The 19,472-nt window shown below is 49.3% G+C and overlaps 1 protein-coding gene across 1 annotated transcript in view; it reads right to left on the bottom strand.

Moving 5' to 3' along the window:
- Positions 1 to 3,986: 3,986 nt before the first annotated feature.
- Positions 3,987 to 19,472, bottom strand: part of slc5a5 (solute carrier family 5 member 5) — a 33,999-nt gene continuing 18,513 nt past the window's right edge. The window contains exons 7-15 of the mRNA XM_055658681.1: positions 15,708 to 15,837; positions 14,683 to 14,771; positions 13,010 to 13,122; positions 11,593 to 11,663; positions 10,229 to 10,315; positions 8,465 to 8,658; positions 7,264 to 7,367; positions 6,239 to 6,339; positions 3,987 to 5,542 (exon numbers count right to left, since the gene is read on the bottom strand). Of these exons, the coding sequence (XP_055514656.1) occupies positions 5,351 to 5,542; positions 6,239 to 6,339; positions 7,264 to 7,367; positions 8,465 to 8,658; positions 10,229 to 10,315; positions 11,593 to 11,663; positions 13,010 to 13,122; positions 14,683 to 14,771; positions 15,708 to 15,837 (1,081 nt within the window). The 3' untranslated portion in view covers positions 3,987 to 5,350. The remainder of the gene's footprint in view (positions 5,543 to 6,238; positions 6,340 to 7,263; positions 7,368 to 8,464; positions 8,659 to 10,228; positions 10,316 to 11,592; positions 11,664 to 13,009; positions 13,123 to 14,682; positions 14,772 to 15,707; positions 15,838 to 19,472) is intronic.

Genomic DNA, 19,472 nt, shown 5'->3' on the forward strand with positions numbered 1-19,472 from the left:
ACACAGCACGTGCTCATCCACGTACATACAAACCTGTGTACATACAGTTATTTATTCATACATACACACACACACACACACGTGTGCATACAGGTACTTATTCACACACTCACACACATGTATACATACAGGTAGCCGCACATTCATATGCACATGTGTACATACAGGCACTAATGCACACATCCATACACATGTGTACTTACAGGCACTCATCCACACACACGTGGTACCTATTCACACACCCACACACACGGTACATACAGGTACCTATTCACACACCCACACACACGTGTACATACAGGCACTCATCCACACACATAAACACACATTATTCGCACACTCACATACTTATTCACACAGACACACACACACAGGTGATTACATATGGATCCTCATCCACACATTCACACACACATATGCACAAAGGTACTCAAGTGAGCAGCTCAGGAAAGTTAGAAAGTTAGAAAGCTCAGGAATTGGCTTCATGGAAGGAAGCAGAGCCTGGGGGCCTGTGACTAATGGTGTGCCTCAGGGAATGGTGCTGTGCCCATGGCTGTTTGCAGTTAATATTAACAAGTTGGAGATAATATCTTAGGCATTTAGACCGGCACGTGTATAGGAATGGTTTAGAGGAATATGGGCCTCTCCATCTCCACCCTATACCCACTGTGGGAGTGCCCCTTCAAAGGTTTTTGCACTGTCATCCCTTGGCTGTGAACCTGTGTTCAGGGCAGCACCTACTCCGAGACACATTCCCGGAAGCTAAACCTTTCCAGCAAAGGATTAGCCTTAGCACTGACTCATGGAGAGATTGGCCAGGTACTGGCAACGCATTGGCTACCTTCCAGCTTGTCCTGGCAGCCCTCCCACTTGCTATTGACAACTGCAACTTGCATTTTAATGGCATTGATTCAACAATGAATCAAAATAACCCGTGGTCAAAGACATGAATGGTCGGGAACTGGGGAAGATGTAAGGGGAGATTGCAGATGGGTGTAAGAAAAATAGAGCAGTGTGAGACTGCTTGGGTCTACCGTCGTGAGACGGGCTTGGGTGAGCTGGTGCCTGGTAGGCTGGTCTGGAAGGTTGGATCACACGGGATCTTGGGCAGGCAAGTGGCGCAGCAGTGAAGATGTGTGGGGCAAGCATTTTACAGAGGGTGGTGGTTGCCTGGAGCACACTGTCAGGGATGGTGGTGGAGGCAGATATGTTGGTGGTATTTAAGAGGCTATTAGAAAGGCACTTGGATGAGAGGGAATGGAGGTATACAGTTCACGTGCAGGCAGATTAGATTAGTTTAGCTTGGCATTATGTTTGGCACAGACGTTGTGTGCTTAATGTTCTTAACATTGGTCAGGAAAAGTCAAGGGCCTGTCCCACAAACATGCGACTCCATGCGGCAAGCGCGACCCTAAGTGACTCCATGTGGCAAGCGCTACCTCGCAGGGCCGGTCCCACTTCGATCGCCGGAGCCGTATGGAATTGTGCTCAGAAAAACTTACCGCGTTCAAAAATTCCGCATGGCAACGGCCTGCCGACCCACAGCCACAGTACGTCACACGCGAACTTCCCGCGAACTTCGCTCGCACTTCAAGTCACTCACTTGACCTCCGCGCGGCCCCCGCTTCTGGTTAGGTGGCGCTTGCTGCATGGAGTCGCTTAGGTCGCGCTTGCCGCATGGAGTCGCATGCTCGTGGGGCAGGCCCTTGAAGGGCCAGTCCCACGAGCATGCGACAGCGTGCGGCAAGCGCGACCAAACCGGAAGCGGGGGCCGCGCGGGGGTTGCGCGGAGGTCGAGTGATCCCCGTACAGGGCCGGTCCCACCAGCATGCGACTGCATGCGGAGAGCGCGACCAAACAGAATCAGGGGTTGCGCGGAGGTCGAGTGAGTGACGTGAAGTTCGGGCGAAGTCCGCGGGAAGTTCGCGCGTGACGTATGGCGTCAAGACGTTGCGTCCGGCATCAAGGCGCTGCGTATGCCCGTTGAGTGCAGCAGACCTGCAACTTGCTGTTCCCTGAGCCAGCAAATCATCTTTATGTGCCAGTGTAGAAGACAAAATGTTGGCAGCTTGTGCAACAGTGAAATGCTTCTCAAGAACAGTCTGACCCGAACCCATTCTGAAGCCTCCTGCACACCCTAATGTTGGCAAGGACTATAAAACCCAGGAGTGCATTCCAATGGCTGGTTTAGTTTAGTTTAGTTTAGTTTATACAGTGCAGAAACAGGCCCTTCGGCCCACCGAGTCCTTGCCGACTAGCAATCCCCACACATTAACACTACCCTACACATGCTAGGGACAATTTACACTTATACCAAGTATACAAACCTAAGCCAATTAACCTACAAATCTGTTTGTCTTTGGAGTGTGAGAGGAAACGGAAGGTCTCAGAGAAAACCCATGCGGTCATGGGGAAAATGTACAAACTCCATACAGACAGCACCCCTGTAGTCGGGATCGAACCCAGTTTCTGGCACTGCAAGCACTGTAAGGCTGCAACTCTACCATTGCGCCACCGTGCCTGGTGAATGTTCACGGGAGCCTATTCTCCTATGTCAATGTCATCACGACCTCCCCCCACACCGTCCCATCACACATTCCCAGGGCACGGATTAGATACAGAGTGAAGCTCCCTCTACACTGTTGCATCACACACTCTCGCTGCAATAGACAACACTGTTGAGTGGCTAAATCAGACCACATTGTTATGTAATTTCACGTAGTACATTTGAATTTTTTTGGCGGGTTAAATAAAGGCTGAAATGTGTCGCTGCAAGTGAAAAGATTATGCCACAAAGTAATTTGCAAATAACTTATCCCTTGCTGCTGAAAAGAAACTGCATCTGTTTGAACGCAACATAACAGGGCAGATCCACTCGTCATCCAGGTGATCATTGACATATCAACTTAACACTCCCACACAGACAACCTGATTCCCTTCCCTTGTCTGTGGAAGCTGAGAAGCATTTGAGAATATACTGCTTATGATCCAGCGAGAGTCAATGGTCAAATGAAAGCAAGGCCTCTACTTCCTACCCTGGTCTAACCAGTGGTCAGGATGCTTTCATGTGGCTTGGCCTAAGGTTGCTTCCCAAGATGGGCAGTGCCTAGCCTGGGATCTCCGCACACAAATTCACAAGTTCGCAAGTTATAGGAGTAGAATTAGGCAATTCCGCCCATCAAGTCTACTCTGCCATTCAATCATGGCAGATATCTGCCTCCTAATCCCGCTTTCTTGCCGTCTCCCCATAATCCTTCTAATCAAGAATTTGTCTATCTCTGCCTTAAAAAAATCCACTGACATGGCCTCCACAGCCCTCTGTGGCAATGGTGTCCACAGGTTAACTACCCTCTGACTAAAGCAATTCCTTCTCACCTCCTTTCCAAAAGAGCTCCCTTTAATTCAGAGTCTACGACCTCTGGTCCTAGACTCTCCCATCAGTGGAAACATCCTTTCCACATCCACTCTATCTATGTGTTTTCATTATTCTGTACATTACAATGAGCCTCCACTCCCCCCCCCCCCCCCCCCCACCACCCCTCCCCCGCCCCCCCCCCCCCCCCCCCCCCCCCCCCCCCCCCCCCCCCCCCCCCCCCAACCTTCTAAACTCCAGTGAGTGCAGGCAAAGTGCCATCAAACGCTCATCGTATGCTCACCCATTCATTCCTGGAATCATTCTTGTAAGCCTCCTCTGGACCCTCTCCAGAGCCAGCACATCCTTCCTCAGATATGGGGCCCAAATGTACCTAACCCTGGCTGCATTGTGAGTGCAGGGGAGCGGTTCCAATCCCACATTGGGCATTGTTTAGTAGATTGGAATGTGAAGCACAGCCAAGATTGTGATAACCTCCCACTGAACTTTGATATCTAAAGGTGTACTGTGGTAATGTGTTTGGTGAGGTGCATCAGAAATATTGCAGGCTCTATAATAATGGCAGTTGTATACATTTAGTGCATCGTTCTTGATATTTAGAGTTAGAATTTAAAGTTGAGTTTATTTATGACATGTGTACCAAGGTGCAGTGAAAAGCTTTTTGTTGTGTGCTATCCAGTCAGCGATAAGACTATACATGCTTACTATCAAGCCATCCACAGTGTACGGCTACAGGATAACGGGTATAAATGTACAGGATAAACGTTTTGTGCAACATAAAGTCCAGTAAAGTCTGATTAAAGATCATTTGAAGGTCTCCAATGAGGTAGACGGGTGGGTAGAACTGCTCTCTAGTTGGTGAGAGGACGATTCAGTTGCCTGGTAACAGCAGGGAAGAAACTGTCCCTGAATCTGGAGGTATGCGTTCACAAGCTTCTGCACCTGTTGTTTGGTGGGAGCGGGGAGAAGAGAGAGTGACCAAGGTGAGACAATGGATTATGCTGGTGTCTAGGCAGCGTGAAGAATAAAGGGAGACAATGGAAGGGCGTTTGATGATGTTATGGTCTGGGCTATGTCCATAAGTCTCTGCAATGTCTTGTGGTTTTGGATGGAGCTTTTCCCAATTCAGGCTGTGATACATCTGATTAAAATGCTTTCAGCGGCACATCTGTAGAAGTTGGTGATGTTTGTTGCCAAACCTCCTAAGCCTTCTTAGGAATTAGAGACGTGGGTGTACTTTCTTGGCCATTGTTTTATTGTGGCTAGGTGCAGGACAAATTGCTGGTGATATATAGTCTTAATCCTGAAGCTTCCAACCATTTCTAATTCAGCACCACCAATGTTTAAGTGTGCCACTTTGCTTCCCGAAGTTGATCACAATCTACTGTGCCTTGGCATTAGGTTAGGACGTTCTCAATCTCCTTCCTGTACTCCATCTCGTCATTAGTTGATATCTGGCCCACAATGGTGGTGTTGTCTGCGAATGTGTAAATTGAGTTGTATTGGTATTTGGCTGCAGAGTTATGAGTGTATAAGGAGTAGAGAAGGGGGCTGAGAACGGATCGCTGTGCGGCACCAGTATTGGGGATTAATGTAGAGGATGATTCGTCACCTATCCTCACTGAATGTGGTCTGTTGGTCAGGAAGTTGAGGATCCAGTTGCAGAGGTGAGTGCTGACTCCAAGTTCCATGAGTTTTGAGATGAGCCTGGATGGGATAATAATCTCAAAAGCCTGCTGGCTTGGAGACGAACATTCCTGTACATTTACTTTGAATACTATGTAAATTATATCCTTTAATAGAGCATTGAACAACCCAAGCAGCTTTCTTAAAGAGCACGGGACATGTAGTGTTCAGACTGGAGGACCGAGGGGGGCCATGAGGAATAAGTGCCCCGCAGGGTGGCACTAAGTGGGTACTAATACATCTGGTAGACCCGCAAGGTCTCAGTGAACTCTCCACAGCTTAGCTTCTGATTCACACACAGGTTTCCGCCAGTGGGGGCAGGTAAACCTCTGCCTCGGCTAAGGAGTTGCTTTCATCTGTGATAGAATTCCTTTGCGAGCATTCCTTGGCCGGTGAGCCTGGCTTATCGATGTCCGTCTCGTCCTTATATGGAAGAGTTGACGCTGCCGATTGTTTTTGCATTGGTGAGGAACCGTGCTTTACCTGCAGATAAGGTGAGCAGTCAATGAGAAGAGTACACTGATCACATCTGCCGCAAGGTGTAGGAAGGAACTGCAGATGCCGGTTTAAACCGAAGATAGATACAAAAAGCTGGAATAACTCAGTGGGTCAGGCAGCACCTCCGGAGAAAAGGAATAGGTGACGTTTCGGGTTGAGACCCTTCTTCAGTCCAAAGAAAGTGGGTGTGAGCAGTGAGGATAGTGAGCAGTGGGATGAGCGTGAATGGTGAGGAGTGTAAGATTCAGATTCAATTTTAGATTCAATTTTAATTGTCATTGTCAGTGTACAGTACAGAGACAACGAAATGCATTTAAGCGGTGAAGAGTGCGAGCAGTAAGAAGTGTGAGCAGTGGACTGCTTGTGACCAGTAAGAAGAGTGAGCATTGGGCTGAGTGTGAGCAGATGAGGGTCAGAAGTGGGGAGTGTGAGTAGCGGTTGGGTGTGAGCAGTGATGAGTGTGAGCAGTGGACTGAATATGAATGGGCTAAGTGTGAATGAGCTGTGTGTCTGCAGGAGGTAAGAGTGAGCAGCACTTAACTGTGAGTAGGCTGATTGTGAGCAGTTGACAGAGTGTGCGCAAGGAGCTGAGCGTGAATGATGGGCTGAGTGTGAGCAGCAGGTAAGTGTGAGCAATGGCTGGAGTCCATGTGATGGCGACAGTGGAGCTGCTGAACTCACATTTTTCACTTGTAGTTTCTTGGTTTCTGCACAGGACGGTTTCTCTTTGGAAAGATCCCACCAGAGGAGGCCCGCGCCGATGTCTTCCCTCCTCGTTGGCCCTGGGTGCAGGGGAAAGAGTAAAGTGTGGCACATCTGTCCCATTGACTCCCCCCACTGACCCCCCCACATGGACCCCACTCGCCCACTGACCCCACTCCCCCCACCCCCCCACATGATACCCCCCCCCACTGACCCCCCACATGGACCCCAACCCCCCTGATGACCCCCCACTGACCCCCCACCTCCATGAACCCCCATTGACCCCCCCATGAACCGCACTGACCCCCCCACATCCCAAATGGTCTCCCCCACTCCCCCCACTGACCCCCCCACTGATCTCACTCCTCCCCCCCCCACTGATACCCCCCATGCACCCCCTCCCCCCCACATGAACCCCCCCTGACCCCCCCCACATGAACCGCATGAACCCCATGATCTCACTCCCCCCACATGGACCCCACTCCACCCCCCACTGACCGCCACTGACCCTCCATGAACCACTGACTCCCCCCTACATCCCCCACTGACCCCCATGAACCCCTCACTGACCTCTACAGAGCATACTCCCCCCTCCACTGATGCCCACTGACTGACCCCCCCAGTCCCACTCACTGACCCTCCTAACCCTCCTTATGGACCCCCCCCCCCCCCATAGACACCCCATCAACACCTCCTCACTGATCCCACCCCCACTGAAGCCCCCCCCCCCCCCCCCTCCTACACCCCAGCCCCTCTAACTCTCACCTCTCACACCAGAACCCCAGGGAACCCCATTGGTTGCCCCCCACATGCCCCATTGATGGTTCCACCCAGGGTCACTCTGTGTTCCATCGCAGTCTGAGGCTTTTCCCTCGTTCTTGCATCACTGCCTCTCCCTGGTACCTCAGTTCTCCCTGTGAATCTGCTTTGTGTTATGGCTGGTAGATGGTGAAATATTTCACGATTATTCTCACACAGATTCAGTGTAAAATGGTCTAATTTACCTGTTAAATAACTGACTCCAATTCCAATAATTATGGTGACTATTGTTCCCAGAAATCCATAATAAAGGTAAGACAAGGCATAGAACTGGTGAATATCAGCGGCCCTGCAGAGGAAATGACAAAGTAATGTTCATAGTTTAAAGTAGACACAAAATACTGGAGTAACTCAATGGGACAAGCAGCATCTACAGAGGGAAGGAACGGGTGACGTTTTGGGTCGAGACCCTTCTTCAAACTGATGACAGGGGAGTGGGCTGGACAGAGATAGAATGTAGTCGGAGACAGTAAGACTGGTGGGAGAACTGGGAAAGGGGAGGGGGTGGAGAGAGAGGGAAAGCAAGGGCTATTTGAAGTTAGAGAAGCCAATGTTCATACCTCTGGGATGTAAAGGTACCCAAGCGAAATATGAAGTGCTGTTCCACCAATTTGCACTGGGCCTCACTATGACAATGGAGGAGGCCCAGGACAGAAATGTCAGATTGGGAATGGGAGGAGGAGTTGAAGTTCTGAGCAACCGGGAGATCAAGTTAGGTTAAGATGGTGGTGTTCAGCGAAACGATCGCCGAGCCTGCGTTTGGTCTCGCCAATGTACAGGAGTTGACACCTGGAACAGCGGATACAGTAGAAGAGGTTGGAGGAGGTACAAGTGAACACTTTAACTCCTGTTCCCATTCCCAAACTAACTGTCTGTCCTGGGCCACCTCCATTGTCAGAGTGAGGCCAAATGTAAATTGGAAGAAGAGTATCTTTTATTTTGCTTGGGCAGCTTACAACCGAGCGGTATGATTCATGATTTCTCTAACTTCAAGTAACCATGCATTGAGGGACATCTTTATCCGTCCCTTCCCCATCCTCATTGTCGTACTAGTTTCACAGTCTTCCTGTTGAGTTTCACTGTCTGCATAACTCATTATCACCTACCCCACAGCCAACTATGGCCCATTGTGGCTCCATCTTTCCTTGATCATCGTTGCTGTTTGCATATCTTTTATTTATTTGTTCTATTTACCTTCTATATTTCTCGTTTCCCTTTCTTCTGACTTTCAGTATGAAGAAGGGTCTCGACCCAAAACTTCCCCTATTCCTTTTCTCCATAGATACTGCCTGACCCACTGAGTTACTCCAGCTGTTTCTGTCTATATATGGCTTCGGAGATGTACCGTTGAAAATGCAATGCCAAAATATCAGAATTCCTTCTCACCTGCCCAATGGCTCTGGACCCTGTCCTCCTGTGTCATGGCCATTGAGTGAAGTGTTGGACCTGTAGGAACCATTGCAGCTGTCTGTGTGGAATGGCAGTGCACCCATGGTCTCAGGGCTCGGCGGGTGCAGGATGCCCCCGATGGAAAGCCACAAGGATATCGCGAAGCCGGCCGCCAAGCCCGAAAATACCCCCTAGAAACGGAGAGCAGAGCAGAGTGAAGGATGAACTGGGCTGCCGTTTAATGTGCCTTGGAGCCCAACCCCAGGAGAACAGAACGGTCTCAGTGGTAGACATCTGTTCTGTGATGCAATGCAACGTCTGGTTCACTGCATGGGACATGATTTAGCAGTGGCTGCACGATGCACAAGCATCTACCCACAGGATCATGTTCATACGTTATAGCAGCAGAATTAGGCCATTTGGCCCATCGTCAACTCCACCATTCTATCATGGCTGGCCTATCTTTCCGTCTCAACCCCATAAGCACGAGCAGGTCATTCAGCATGAATGAGTTGGCTAAAGGGCCTGTTTCAATGCTGTATGACTCTAACTAGGTTATGCTACAACTATTTAAGGCATTTGCTGGGCTACAGCTTGTGCGCTGTGTGGTCCTGGTCACCCCTCTCGAGGAAGGATGTGGTTGCATTTGAGATGGTGCAGTGGAGATTCACCACAATGTTGATGCACATAATGGCATTTAAGATGTCTGAAGAGGGTCTTGACCCAAAATGTCATCTATTCCTCTTCTCCAGAGATGCTGCCCTGACGTGCATAGACTTTGTGTCCCTCTTCGGTGTAAACCAGCATCTGCAGTTCCTTCCTACATAAGGTATTTAAAACATTGAATTGGATTGCTTTCTCTGTAGCATCAGAGGCTGAGGGGAGACCTGATGGGAATATATATATTTATGAGAGGCATAGATTGGATAGACAATCAGAACGTTTTTTTAGGGTGGAAATGTTAAAGACTAGAGGATTTGGCTTTCAGGTGATAGTGGGACTTCAAAGGAGATGTGGTGGGAAATATTTTACACAGAGGGCGGTGGGGGCTTGGAATGTGCTGCCAGGGGTGGTGGTGGTGGAGGCAGATACGATAGTGGCATTTAAGAGACTTTTGGATAGGCCCATGGGCATGCAGGGAAGGGAGGGATGTGGATCATGTGCAGCAGATGTGGTTAGTTTACACATGGTATCATGTTCAGCATGGACATTGTGGGTTGAAGGGCCTGTTCTTGTGCTGTACTGCTTTATGATCTAAGACATGGGAAGTGCAAATGAGGGCAGTGTCTTGTGATCGGAGAGGTGGGAGAGGCAGGGTTGGAGCAGAGGAGACTGAGAGGTGACCTGATTGAGATATCATAAGTTTTGAGGGGCAGAGATCAGGTGGACACCTTACATTGAGTAAAAGCCCCTGTCCCACTTAGGAAACCTGAACGGAAACCTCTGGAGACTTTGCGCCACACCCAAGGTTTCCGTGCGGTTCCCGGAGGTTCTTGGAGGTTTTTGTCAGTCTCCCTACCTGCCTCCACTACCTGCAACCTCCGGCAACCACCTGCAACCTTCAGGAACCGCTTGGAAACCTTGTGTGGGGCGCAAAGTCTCCAGAGGTTTCCGTTCAGGTTGCCTAAGTGGGACAGGGGCATAAAGGTATCATGGAAAGATTTGCAAAGTTCACTGCCTCGGAAGCACCGTTGGCCAGACGGGCAAGTGACTGACTCATCTCAAAAGCGGCCCCTTGTGAAAGCTTAAGCCTGTACTCACCATGGTGTTGGCTGCTGGCAGGAACATTCCAAGGATGAACACCCCCAGCAAAGGGTTACTGATGACACTCATAACCGTGAAGGAGCCCTGGAGTGAAGGTGAAAGAGATTACAGTAGGCCTTGTGCAGAGACTACCCCAGGAGGACACTAATGTGATCACAGGAAGCACCAGAGGCCGGGATCAAACCTGGATCGTTGGGGTTCCCAGGCAGTGAACTTCCCTCCTGCCCCACTGAGGTTCTCTCTCCCTACATTGCTACCCCCTACACTGTGGACAGGGTGCTTCACCCATGCACATCGCTCTGCTGAGACTCGGCGCTGTGAAGGACAGGCCGCTCAAGAGTGGAGGGCACCACATCTATGTCCTCCCCTCAGTTAGCCCCAAGTTACGGGAATCGTTCAACCGGGAAATCCTCGGGTGGGTTGAGGAGTACAGACACCAGCTGCGCAAAGGCGGATTAATTAATGGCTCCCCACCAAAATGTGTCATTTTGGTCAAAATTTAGGTTAATGGGCTTGTCTCACTTTACGCGACTTTTTTCGGCGACTGTCGGCACTCGTCATAGGTCGCTGCAGGTTACCGAAATGTTTCAACATGTTGGAAATTCAGCAGCGACCAGAAAGACGTTACGACTCTTTGGGCGACCGAGGAGACTGCTCACGATCATACAGGCGACACTCTGGCGACATGTGGCGGGGTGAAGCCTGTATGGTCGTGAGTAGTCGCCCAAAGAGTCGTACCTTGTTCTGGTCTCCGCTGGATTTTCAACGTTGAAAATTTTCGGCGACCCTACAACGACCTATGATGGGTGCCGAAAAAGTCGCGTAATTGGGACAGGCCCATTAGATCTTCCTCTTTCTAAACATTTCTAATAACATTGGATATTGTACTTTTGTGCAAAGTTATGAAAGGAATAGATCGGCCAAAGGCACATGGTATTTTGACCAGAGTTGGGGAATCAGGAACCAGAGGACATAAGTGTAAGGTGAGGGGGGGGGAAGATTTAATGACATGCTGCCAGAGGAGATGGTCAAGGCTACCATAACATTTAAGAGACATTTAGACAGGTACAAGGATAGGTTTAGAAAGTTATGGACCATGTGGGAGTAGTGTAGGTGAGGCATGTTGGTCGGTATGGGCAAGTTGGGGCAAAGGGCCTGTCTCCACACAGTGTTACTCCATGACTAGTAAATCCCAGCGCACCGATTGATCCTAAAATCACCAAGGAGTTGGGGCAGGGAACACCACACCCCGAATAGATGAGCGAAAACTCTCTGTCCGTCACACCAGACCAACACCCCAAACCTAAAGCCAGACCTGTCCCGACAGGCAAGACAAGTCTGGCCACTGAAGGCCCACCTACCTGCAAAACTCCTCCTTCAAGGAGAGAGGCCAGAGCAGCACAGATGATGCAAGCCAGACCATACAACAAGGCTGCAAAGAACCAGAGACAATATTCACTCCCATTTTGTCCCTCACTGAACTATCTAACCGTTTAGAGGGGAAATGTTGAGGAGGGGGGCTGTTGAGTGGAGGGGTGGGGGTTGAGGGGAGAGTGTTGTTAAGGAGGGGGGGGGGGGGGCTTTGAGAGAATGCTGAGGTGAGAGGGTTGTGGAAGGGAGGGGTGGATGTTGAGGAAGGGCTGCTGAGGTGGCCAGGACCCAGGCACTGCTGCCAAAGGACATGAACATTGTGAATGGGATAGAGGGCAGAATGGGGGAGGACAGAGTGTTTAGGAGGGAAGAAGGATGTGACAGCAATGAGAGAGAAAGGGGTGGTGCAGGATGCCCAAGGATGGGTGGAAGAGTGAACTCTGCTGACAGGATTCCCTTCACCAACCTTGGCTAGATCGCAGGATCCTCAGAGAGTTGCATGTGAGAGGGAACATGCCCAGTGGGATGTTGCTCTGAATGTTGTCCTCCACCTCTGGAGTGATCTGTGGATGGTGGGAAAGTTAGTGAATGTGGGGATTGGGCGGTAGGGAGGATCTGATGGGCACCAGTCCAGGCCTGAGTCTAAGACAGCAGTGGTGTCCAGCTCCCAAATCATTGACAATCACGTGCTGACACAATGGTGCTGTTTCACCATTGTTCTGGGACATCGCTTTAAGTCTGTTTATTTATCAATTTATTTATTTATTTATTTATTTATTTGTCTGTTTGTTTATTTATTTATTTATCTATTTATTTATTTATTTATTAGAAGCATTGTACATACATCTTAGTCATGATATGCAACATAATACATTTCATGTACAACTTCTCTTTTAAAAAAAAACTTTAACCTGTAATAGAGAAAGAGAAAGAGAGAAAGGAGAGAAGAATGAGGATAGTAGTGAAGTGTAGTCCGCAGTAGTTGGCGTTAAATGAATGATGATGGTTAAGCAGACTGCGTGTTTGAGAATGTGAAAAAAAAAGGAAAGAAAAAAGAAAAGAAAACAAGGTCCCCCAAGGGAAGAGGGCCTTAAAAAGGGAAAGGAAATAAGTAAAAAATCCAAAGGGGGTAGAGCTAAACAAACAAGAAAGGGAATGTACCTAATTCATAACAATGCTTTGAGTTTAAATGAGTTCAGTATTTTTGTCACAGAACAGTGAAAAGCATTTGTTGCATGTTAACAGTGGAAAGACAATACATGATTACAATGGAGCCACCCACAGTGTACACATACATGATAAAAGGAATAATGTGAACAACGCTTTGTGCAAGATGGTGTGCAGTAAAGGCCAATCAAAGATTGTCCAAGAGTCTCCAATGAAGACAAGGTGCTTACAGGTACTTACAGAGCCCCTTTGATATCAGGATCAACCTCCTTTCAGACCAGGTTTTCACCCTGGGCTTGATGATGTCCTCCAGAGTGACTGCTGCCATTGCATTAATACTGGTAGAAACGGTGCTGCAAAATAAATGGCACTTTAACCTCTGCTCCTCCCCTAGTGACAATGTTTCCGGGCTAATTGGAAAGAGTGGGGATGGATGTTACAGAATAAGCCACACAGGTAGTAAGAACATTAGACCATTAGATTTAGGAGCCGGCATGGGCCATCTGGTCCCGGTCCTCTTGGACAATGGATTTTCTACCCAACGCACATTCCTGAGCTGTCACAATTTTGTAAGATTTGATTAAATCTCCTCTCGGTCCTCAAAGCTCCAGAGGAGAGTTGGGGAAAAGGAGGGAGGATGGGCAAGGGGTGTTTGTAGTTTAGTTACTACCTAAAATTGGAGAATTCAGCATTCATACCATTAAGCTACCCAAGCAGTTAAGGTGCAGTTCCTCCATTTTGTGTGCAGCCTTGCTCTGGAAATGGAGGAGGCCCATGGGAATGGGAAGCGGAGTTAAAATGGTTAGCAACCGTGAGATCCAGTAGGCCTTGGCGGACCGAGTCCAGTTATTCCTCAAAACGGTCGCCGAGTCCATGATTTATTTTCACAAAATATACTTTATTCAGAATAAAATATATAAATAAAACAAAAACTGTGCAAAACTCTTCAGACATTTCCATCATCTCTACATTCATTAGTGTCATACATAGTAGGGTTTGCACCTACCTTGATACAAAATATCCTTGCCACTCATGTGTCCCCTTGGGTGATATCCCTTCCCTTGTTTTAAGGAGTGTCCTCAATGGACTTGCCCCTCAATGATCAGCAGGAGATGGACCATAGACTGTGTCCAGAGCCTTGGTGTTGGACCAAGCTTCCACCTACACCCACAGTCTGGAATAGGCCAATCGGCAACATTCCCTGATGGAAATCTCGCTGTGCTGGGAGGCCAATAAGTGCTGGGCAGACCAAAGAGCATCCATCCCCAACTTGATGATCTTCCAGCAGCACTTGATGTCTATTTCAGAATTCTGCCTTCTACCACTGCACCAATTTGGGGTCGAATCGGCCCACTCATCCTGGATCCCATATATTTTACCCTTGTGACCAGCTACCATGCGGGGCCTTGTCAACGGCCTTGCAAATATCCATGTTGACAACGTCCATTGGTCGGCCCTCATTTTGGACACCTGATCAAAAAGCTCAATCAAATTCATGGCACGTTTTCCAGTGCCCAAAGCCGTTCAAACTTTCTCGAATCAGATTCAAGCAGATACAAGCAAATCCTGGTCAATGACTTGACCGTGTGCCTGAACCTGTGGGGTTTGAACCCACAGCCACAATGAGAGTGTCAATGACTGGTCTTCCCCGCCTGCACAACCACGAACAAGCATGGTACATGTGTGGTGGGCTCAACCCCTGGCCCCAGGCTGATGTGGAGGGACCCTTGTCACCACTGTGCTGATGTCCAGACCTACCATCTGCTTGGCTGCTTGGTCCGTAGGAGGGTCAGGGCAGCATTCAGCACAACATGAATTTGGCATCATGAGTTCACCAACACTCCACAGTTAAAATATCAGCATTTCCCCATTTTCCAAAGTATTGTACCACCCCTTAAATCCCACTACATCACCTCAATGTTCCACTGAAGGCTGCAGCGAGGAACAGACCTGGAACTCCGGGGTAGTCTCTGAAAATATCCAGCACCATGTATGGCATCAACTGAAAAGAAGAAAGAGGACCTGAGACATAGAACATAGAACGAAGAACATGGAACATTGAACATGGAACAGGGCAGCTCAGGAACAGGCTCTTCAGCCCATCATATCCGTGCCCAAAATGATGCCATGATCTCCTCTGCCTGCACGTGATCCACATCTCTTCGTTCCCTGCATATCCATGTGCCTATGCAAAAGCCTCTTAAACACCACCAGTGTATCTGCCTCCACACTGCCCTGCACATCTCTAAACTTTGCACCTCTCACCCTAAAGCTATGCGCTCCAGTCACAGGGTCATAGGGAGACACGGACCAAGAACAGATCCTTCGGCCCGCAAATTCCATGGTGACCATCAGCCATCCATTCACCCCAATCCTACATTGACCTTCTTCCCATTTACCCTCCTTCCCATCAATTGCCCCCAGATTTGGCCACTCACCTGCACAGCAAGGACAATTTACAGCAGCCAATTAACCTACTAACTTGCAGGGCTATGGAATGTGGGAGGAAACTGGAGCATATGAAGAAAACCCACAAGGTCACAGGGAGAACATGCAAATTCCACACAGACACTGTCGGAGATCAGGATCGAACTAGTGTCTCTGGCGCTGTGACCTGCCCCCTCACCCCACATGGTCACGTGCAATCATGTGACCCCCTGTTGCCTCACCTGGTCAGATGCAGTCATGTGACCCCCTCTTGCCTCACCAAGTCAGGTGTAGTGACATGGCCCGCCCCTCTCCTCACCTGGTCAGATGCAGTCATGTGACCCCCTCTTGCCTCACCTGGTCAGGTGTAGTGACATGGCCCGCCCCTCTCCTCACCTGGTCAGATGCAGTCATGTGACCCCCTCTTGCCTCACCTGGTCAGGTGTAGTCACATGACCCGCCCCTCTCCTCACCTGGTCAGATGCAGTCATGTGACCCCCTCTTGTCTCACCTGGTCAGGTGTAGTGACATGGCCAGCGCTCACTGGGTCACAGTCGTGATACAGTGCGAAGGCGATGATGCCACAGAACGCCGCGCTGCTCACGATCGTCCAGAGGCCCAGCTGGTTGACCAGGATGGCCCTGGGAACAATGGGGGAGGTGTTAGGTCTGGTCCTCACCATCACATCTCCCTCATCTTACACCCACCACCCCACCCCCAGAGCCCACAGAGAGTACCCCCACCACCAGATAATACAGGGAGAGGGACAAGGGAGGGGCGAGAGGGGTGAGGAGGGGAAAAGTGTTGATGGAGGGGCGATGGGGGTATGGTTGAAGAGGGGTGGGATGTGAGGGCTGGGAGATGGGGAGAGCCGGGGTCGGGGGTGAGGGAAGGATGAGGGTTGAGGGAGGAATGCGGGGAGAGAAAGGATGAAGAGGAGGACCCGGGGTCATCAAGAACCCGTAAGGAGGATCAAATTCAGGTGTCTGGCGCTATAAAGCAGCAAGTCCACTGCTGTGTCTCTGTGCTGGCCCAAACTTTCCTGGTTGAAATTTTCCAATTACTCAAGTTGACCCAGCAATGAATATTGCACCAGAAAGACATTGATTTCCCATTGAACGCAGCTACTTTGAGGCAAATCGTCCTCATTTTGTGGCCGCTAGTCTACATTCCTACAAGGGTGGATTATTGAAGTGTGTGGCAGTTACAGTAAAGGGATGGGAAGGAATAATGTGTGGGTAGAACTCTTCAGTTGCTCTCAAGCCTTTCAGATGCAACAAAGGGCTATGGTTTCTCCACAGCTGCTTGACTTCCTGCCCATGCAAAGCCTGTGAAAGCCTGACCTGGCGCTTGAGAAAGGAACAAGTAAACAAGTAACGGAGAATGAAAGGGAAGATCGTGATGAGGTACGTCAGGGATCTTTACAGCTCGTTTCCCTCCAGTGCCCGCAGTGTTTCGTGCTGGACCAACACTTGGTGCACAGGTCAAAGGTTATCACCCCTGAGAGCTTCTGCGACACAGAGTCAATTAATGTGCTTGACAAGAGCTTAGCAACGGCAGCTAGCCAATGCGGATGGCCAGATACTTACTGAGAGCTGCTCAAGGCTCTGAAGGAATGTTTGGTGTTTGTACGGAGAATGAGCAGTGCTGAGATCGGGTTACAGGCCAGTTTGCGATTCCCGCCCCTCCGAGCGGAGAAAGGTTTGATTCCCAGCGGGGCCTGGACAGGTGGCAGTCAGTGTGGAACAGGAGCCTCATTCAGCCTTTGCAGGGCTTTCAAATATTAACACGGATCAGTTTGAATGGCGAGCAGGGAACTGACGGGTGCAGTGCGTCCTCCACGGGTTGAAAGCAATAACAGAGGATTTCGCCCAATGTCCTGCCCTATACTTATCCCTTGCCTCATGTCAAGTTTAGATTAGTGTAGAGATACAACGTGGAAACAGGTCCTTTGGCCCACTGAGCCTGAGCCGACCTGCGATCACCTGCACACTAGCTCTATCCTACACACTATGGACAACTTACAGAAGTCAGTTAACCTACAAATCTGCACATCTTTGGAATGTGGGAGGAAACTGGAGCACCCGAAGAAAGCCTGCGAGGTTGCAGGGAGAACATTCAAATAGCACCCATAGTCAGGATCGAACCCGGGTCTCTGGTGCTATAAGGCAACAACTCTACTGCTGCACCACTGTGCTGCCCACAATTTCACAAAACAAATACTGTAGATTTGGTGAACACCCTGAGGCGTGCAGTTTGCAGTTTTGCTTGTTGAATTTTCTCCTTGCTGAATAAAGCATTACCGCTCGTTACTAGCTCTGGGTGACCTGGGGTGGTTACGTACGTTCAAACGCTCTCTCACTGCAGAACATTCTTGAAGACCCAGAGCCACCCAGAGAGCAGCAATCAGTGCAGTGTATGTAGACCAGAGCCGGGAACATCAGGCTCCTTGTCCCCAGGAGGATCCCTCTGGGACATCTTTCCGCTGATCTCCCTGAAGCCATGGGATCCACTCAAATTCTCAGCCAAGCATATGCTGGGAGTTGTCATACTTATTCCATGACCAGCTCACAGTCCAACTTATCCTTATCAGTAATATTCTCTAATCCAGGCAGCACACTGGTAACTTCTGAAGCCACATCCTTCCTACAATGGAGCAGGCACAAATTGGAGGAACAGCACCTCATAGTTCCTTACAGCAGCTTACACCCTAGCGGTATGAACATTGACTTCTCTAACTTCAAGTAACCCTTGCTTTCCCCTCCCTCTCCATCCCTCCGCTTCCCAGCTCTTCGACCAGTCTTACTGTTTCTGATGTCATTTTATCTCTGTTTGCTTTGAACAGAGGCAAAAAAAAGCAAACTCCCAGCCAACAATGATCTATTCACCATTTCCTTTGAACTCCATTCCCTTTGTCCTATTTTCACACCTTACGCTTCCTTATCTATGGATCACTCTCTCCCTTGAGAGTCTGAAGAAGGGTCTCGACCCAAAACATCACCCTGTCCTTCTCTCCAGAGATGCTGCCTGTCTCGCTGAGTTACTCCAGTATTTTGTGATTATCTTCCTATAATGGGGCGACCAGAACTGCACACAATACTCCAAATGCAGCGTCACTGATGTCCCCTAATGCTGCAACATGACTTCTTGACTCTGGAGAGCAGTAGAGTGCAGAAATAAACCTTTCAGCCCACACATCTGCACCAACCATAATACAACATTAAACTAGTCTTTCCTGCATGCAGGGTGATCCACACCCCTCTATCCCTGCCTGTTCATGTGCCTATCTAAATCCCTCTGCGATTCCATTATCATAACATGCTTCTACCTCCACCCCTGGCAGCACGGACAAGCTCCCACTACACTCTGTGAGTGAAAGATACTTCTCTCATAAATCCCCTTTAAACATTTATCCTCTCGAGTTATTGATTGATCGAAAGGTAAAGCATGAAACAGGCCCTTCGGCCCACTGAGTCAATGTTGACCATCGATCATAGTTAGACTATAGACAATGGGTGCAGGAGTAGGCCATTTGGCCCTTTGAGCCAGAACCGCCATTCACTGTGATCATGGCTGATCATCCCTGCACAGGTATCTTTCCAGTCAACTTTGGCCAGCTCCTCCCTCATGGCTCCATAGTCCCCTTTGTTCAACTGTAATACTGATACTTCCATCTTTCCCATCCCTCTCAAAATGTAGATTAAAACATATCATATTATGGTCACTACCTCCTTATTGGCTTCTTTACCTTGAGTTTCCTTATCAGATCCGGTTCATTACACAACACAAAACACTCTTCGTTGACTATAGCTCTGCATTCAATACGGTCATCCTCACCCAGCTCACCATCAAACTCCACCAGCTAGGCCTCAGCTCGCCAATATGCGATTGGATCCTGAACTTTCTGACGGAGCGACCGCAGGCAGTGAGACTGGGCCCGCACCTGTCCTCCACTATCACCCTGAGCACCGGCACACCACAGGGCTGTGTACTAAGCCCCATGCTCTACTCCCTCTTCACTCACGACTGTGTTCCTGCATTCGACACCAACACCATCGTGAAGTTTGCAGACGACACAACAGTGATTGGGCTGATCACCAACGGTGATTAAATAAAATACAGGGCGGACTGGTGCGCACGTAACAACTTGTCACTAAACACCTCCAAGACAAAGGAGCTGATTATTGACTTCAAGAGGTCCCATAATGGAGAATACGCCCCAATCTCCATTTACGGGGAAAGTGTGGAAAGAGTATCCAGCTTTAAGTTTCTGGGC

Source organism: Leucoraja erinacea, chromosome 29 (assembly GCF_028641065.1).
Source record: "Leucoraja erinacea ecotype New England chromosome 29, Leri_hhj_1, whole genome shotgun sequence".
Classification (NCBI taxonomy): Eukaryota; Metazoa; Chordata; class Chondrichthyes; order Rajiformes; family Rajidae; genus Leucoraja; species Leucoraja erinaceus.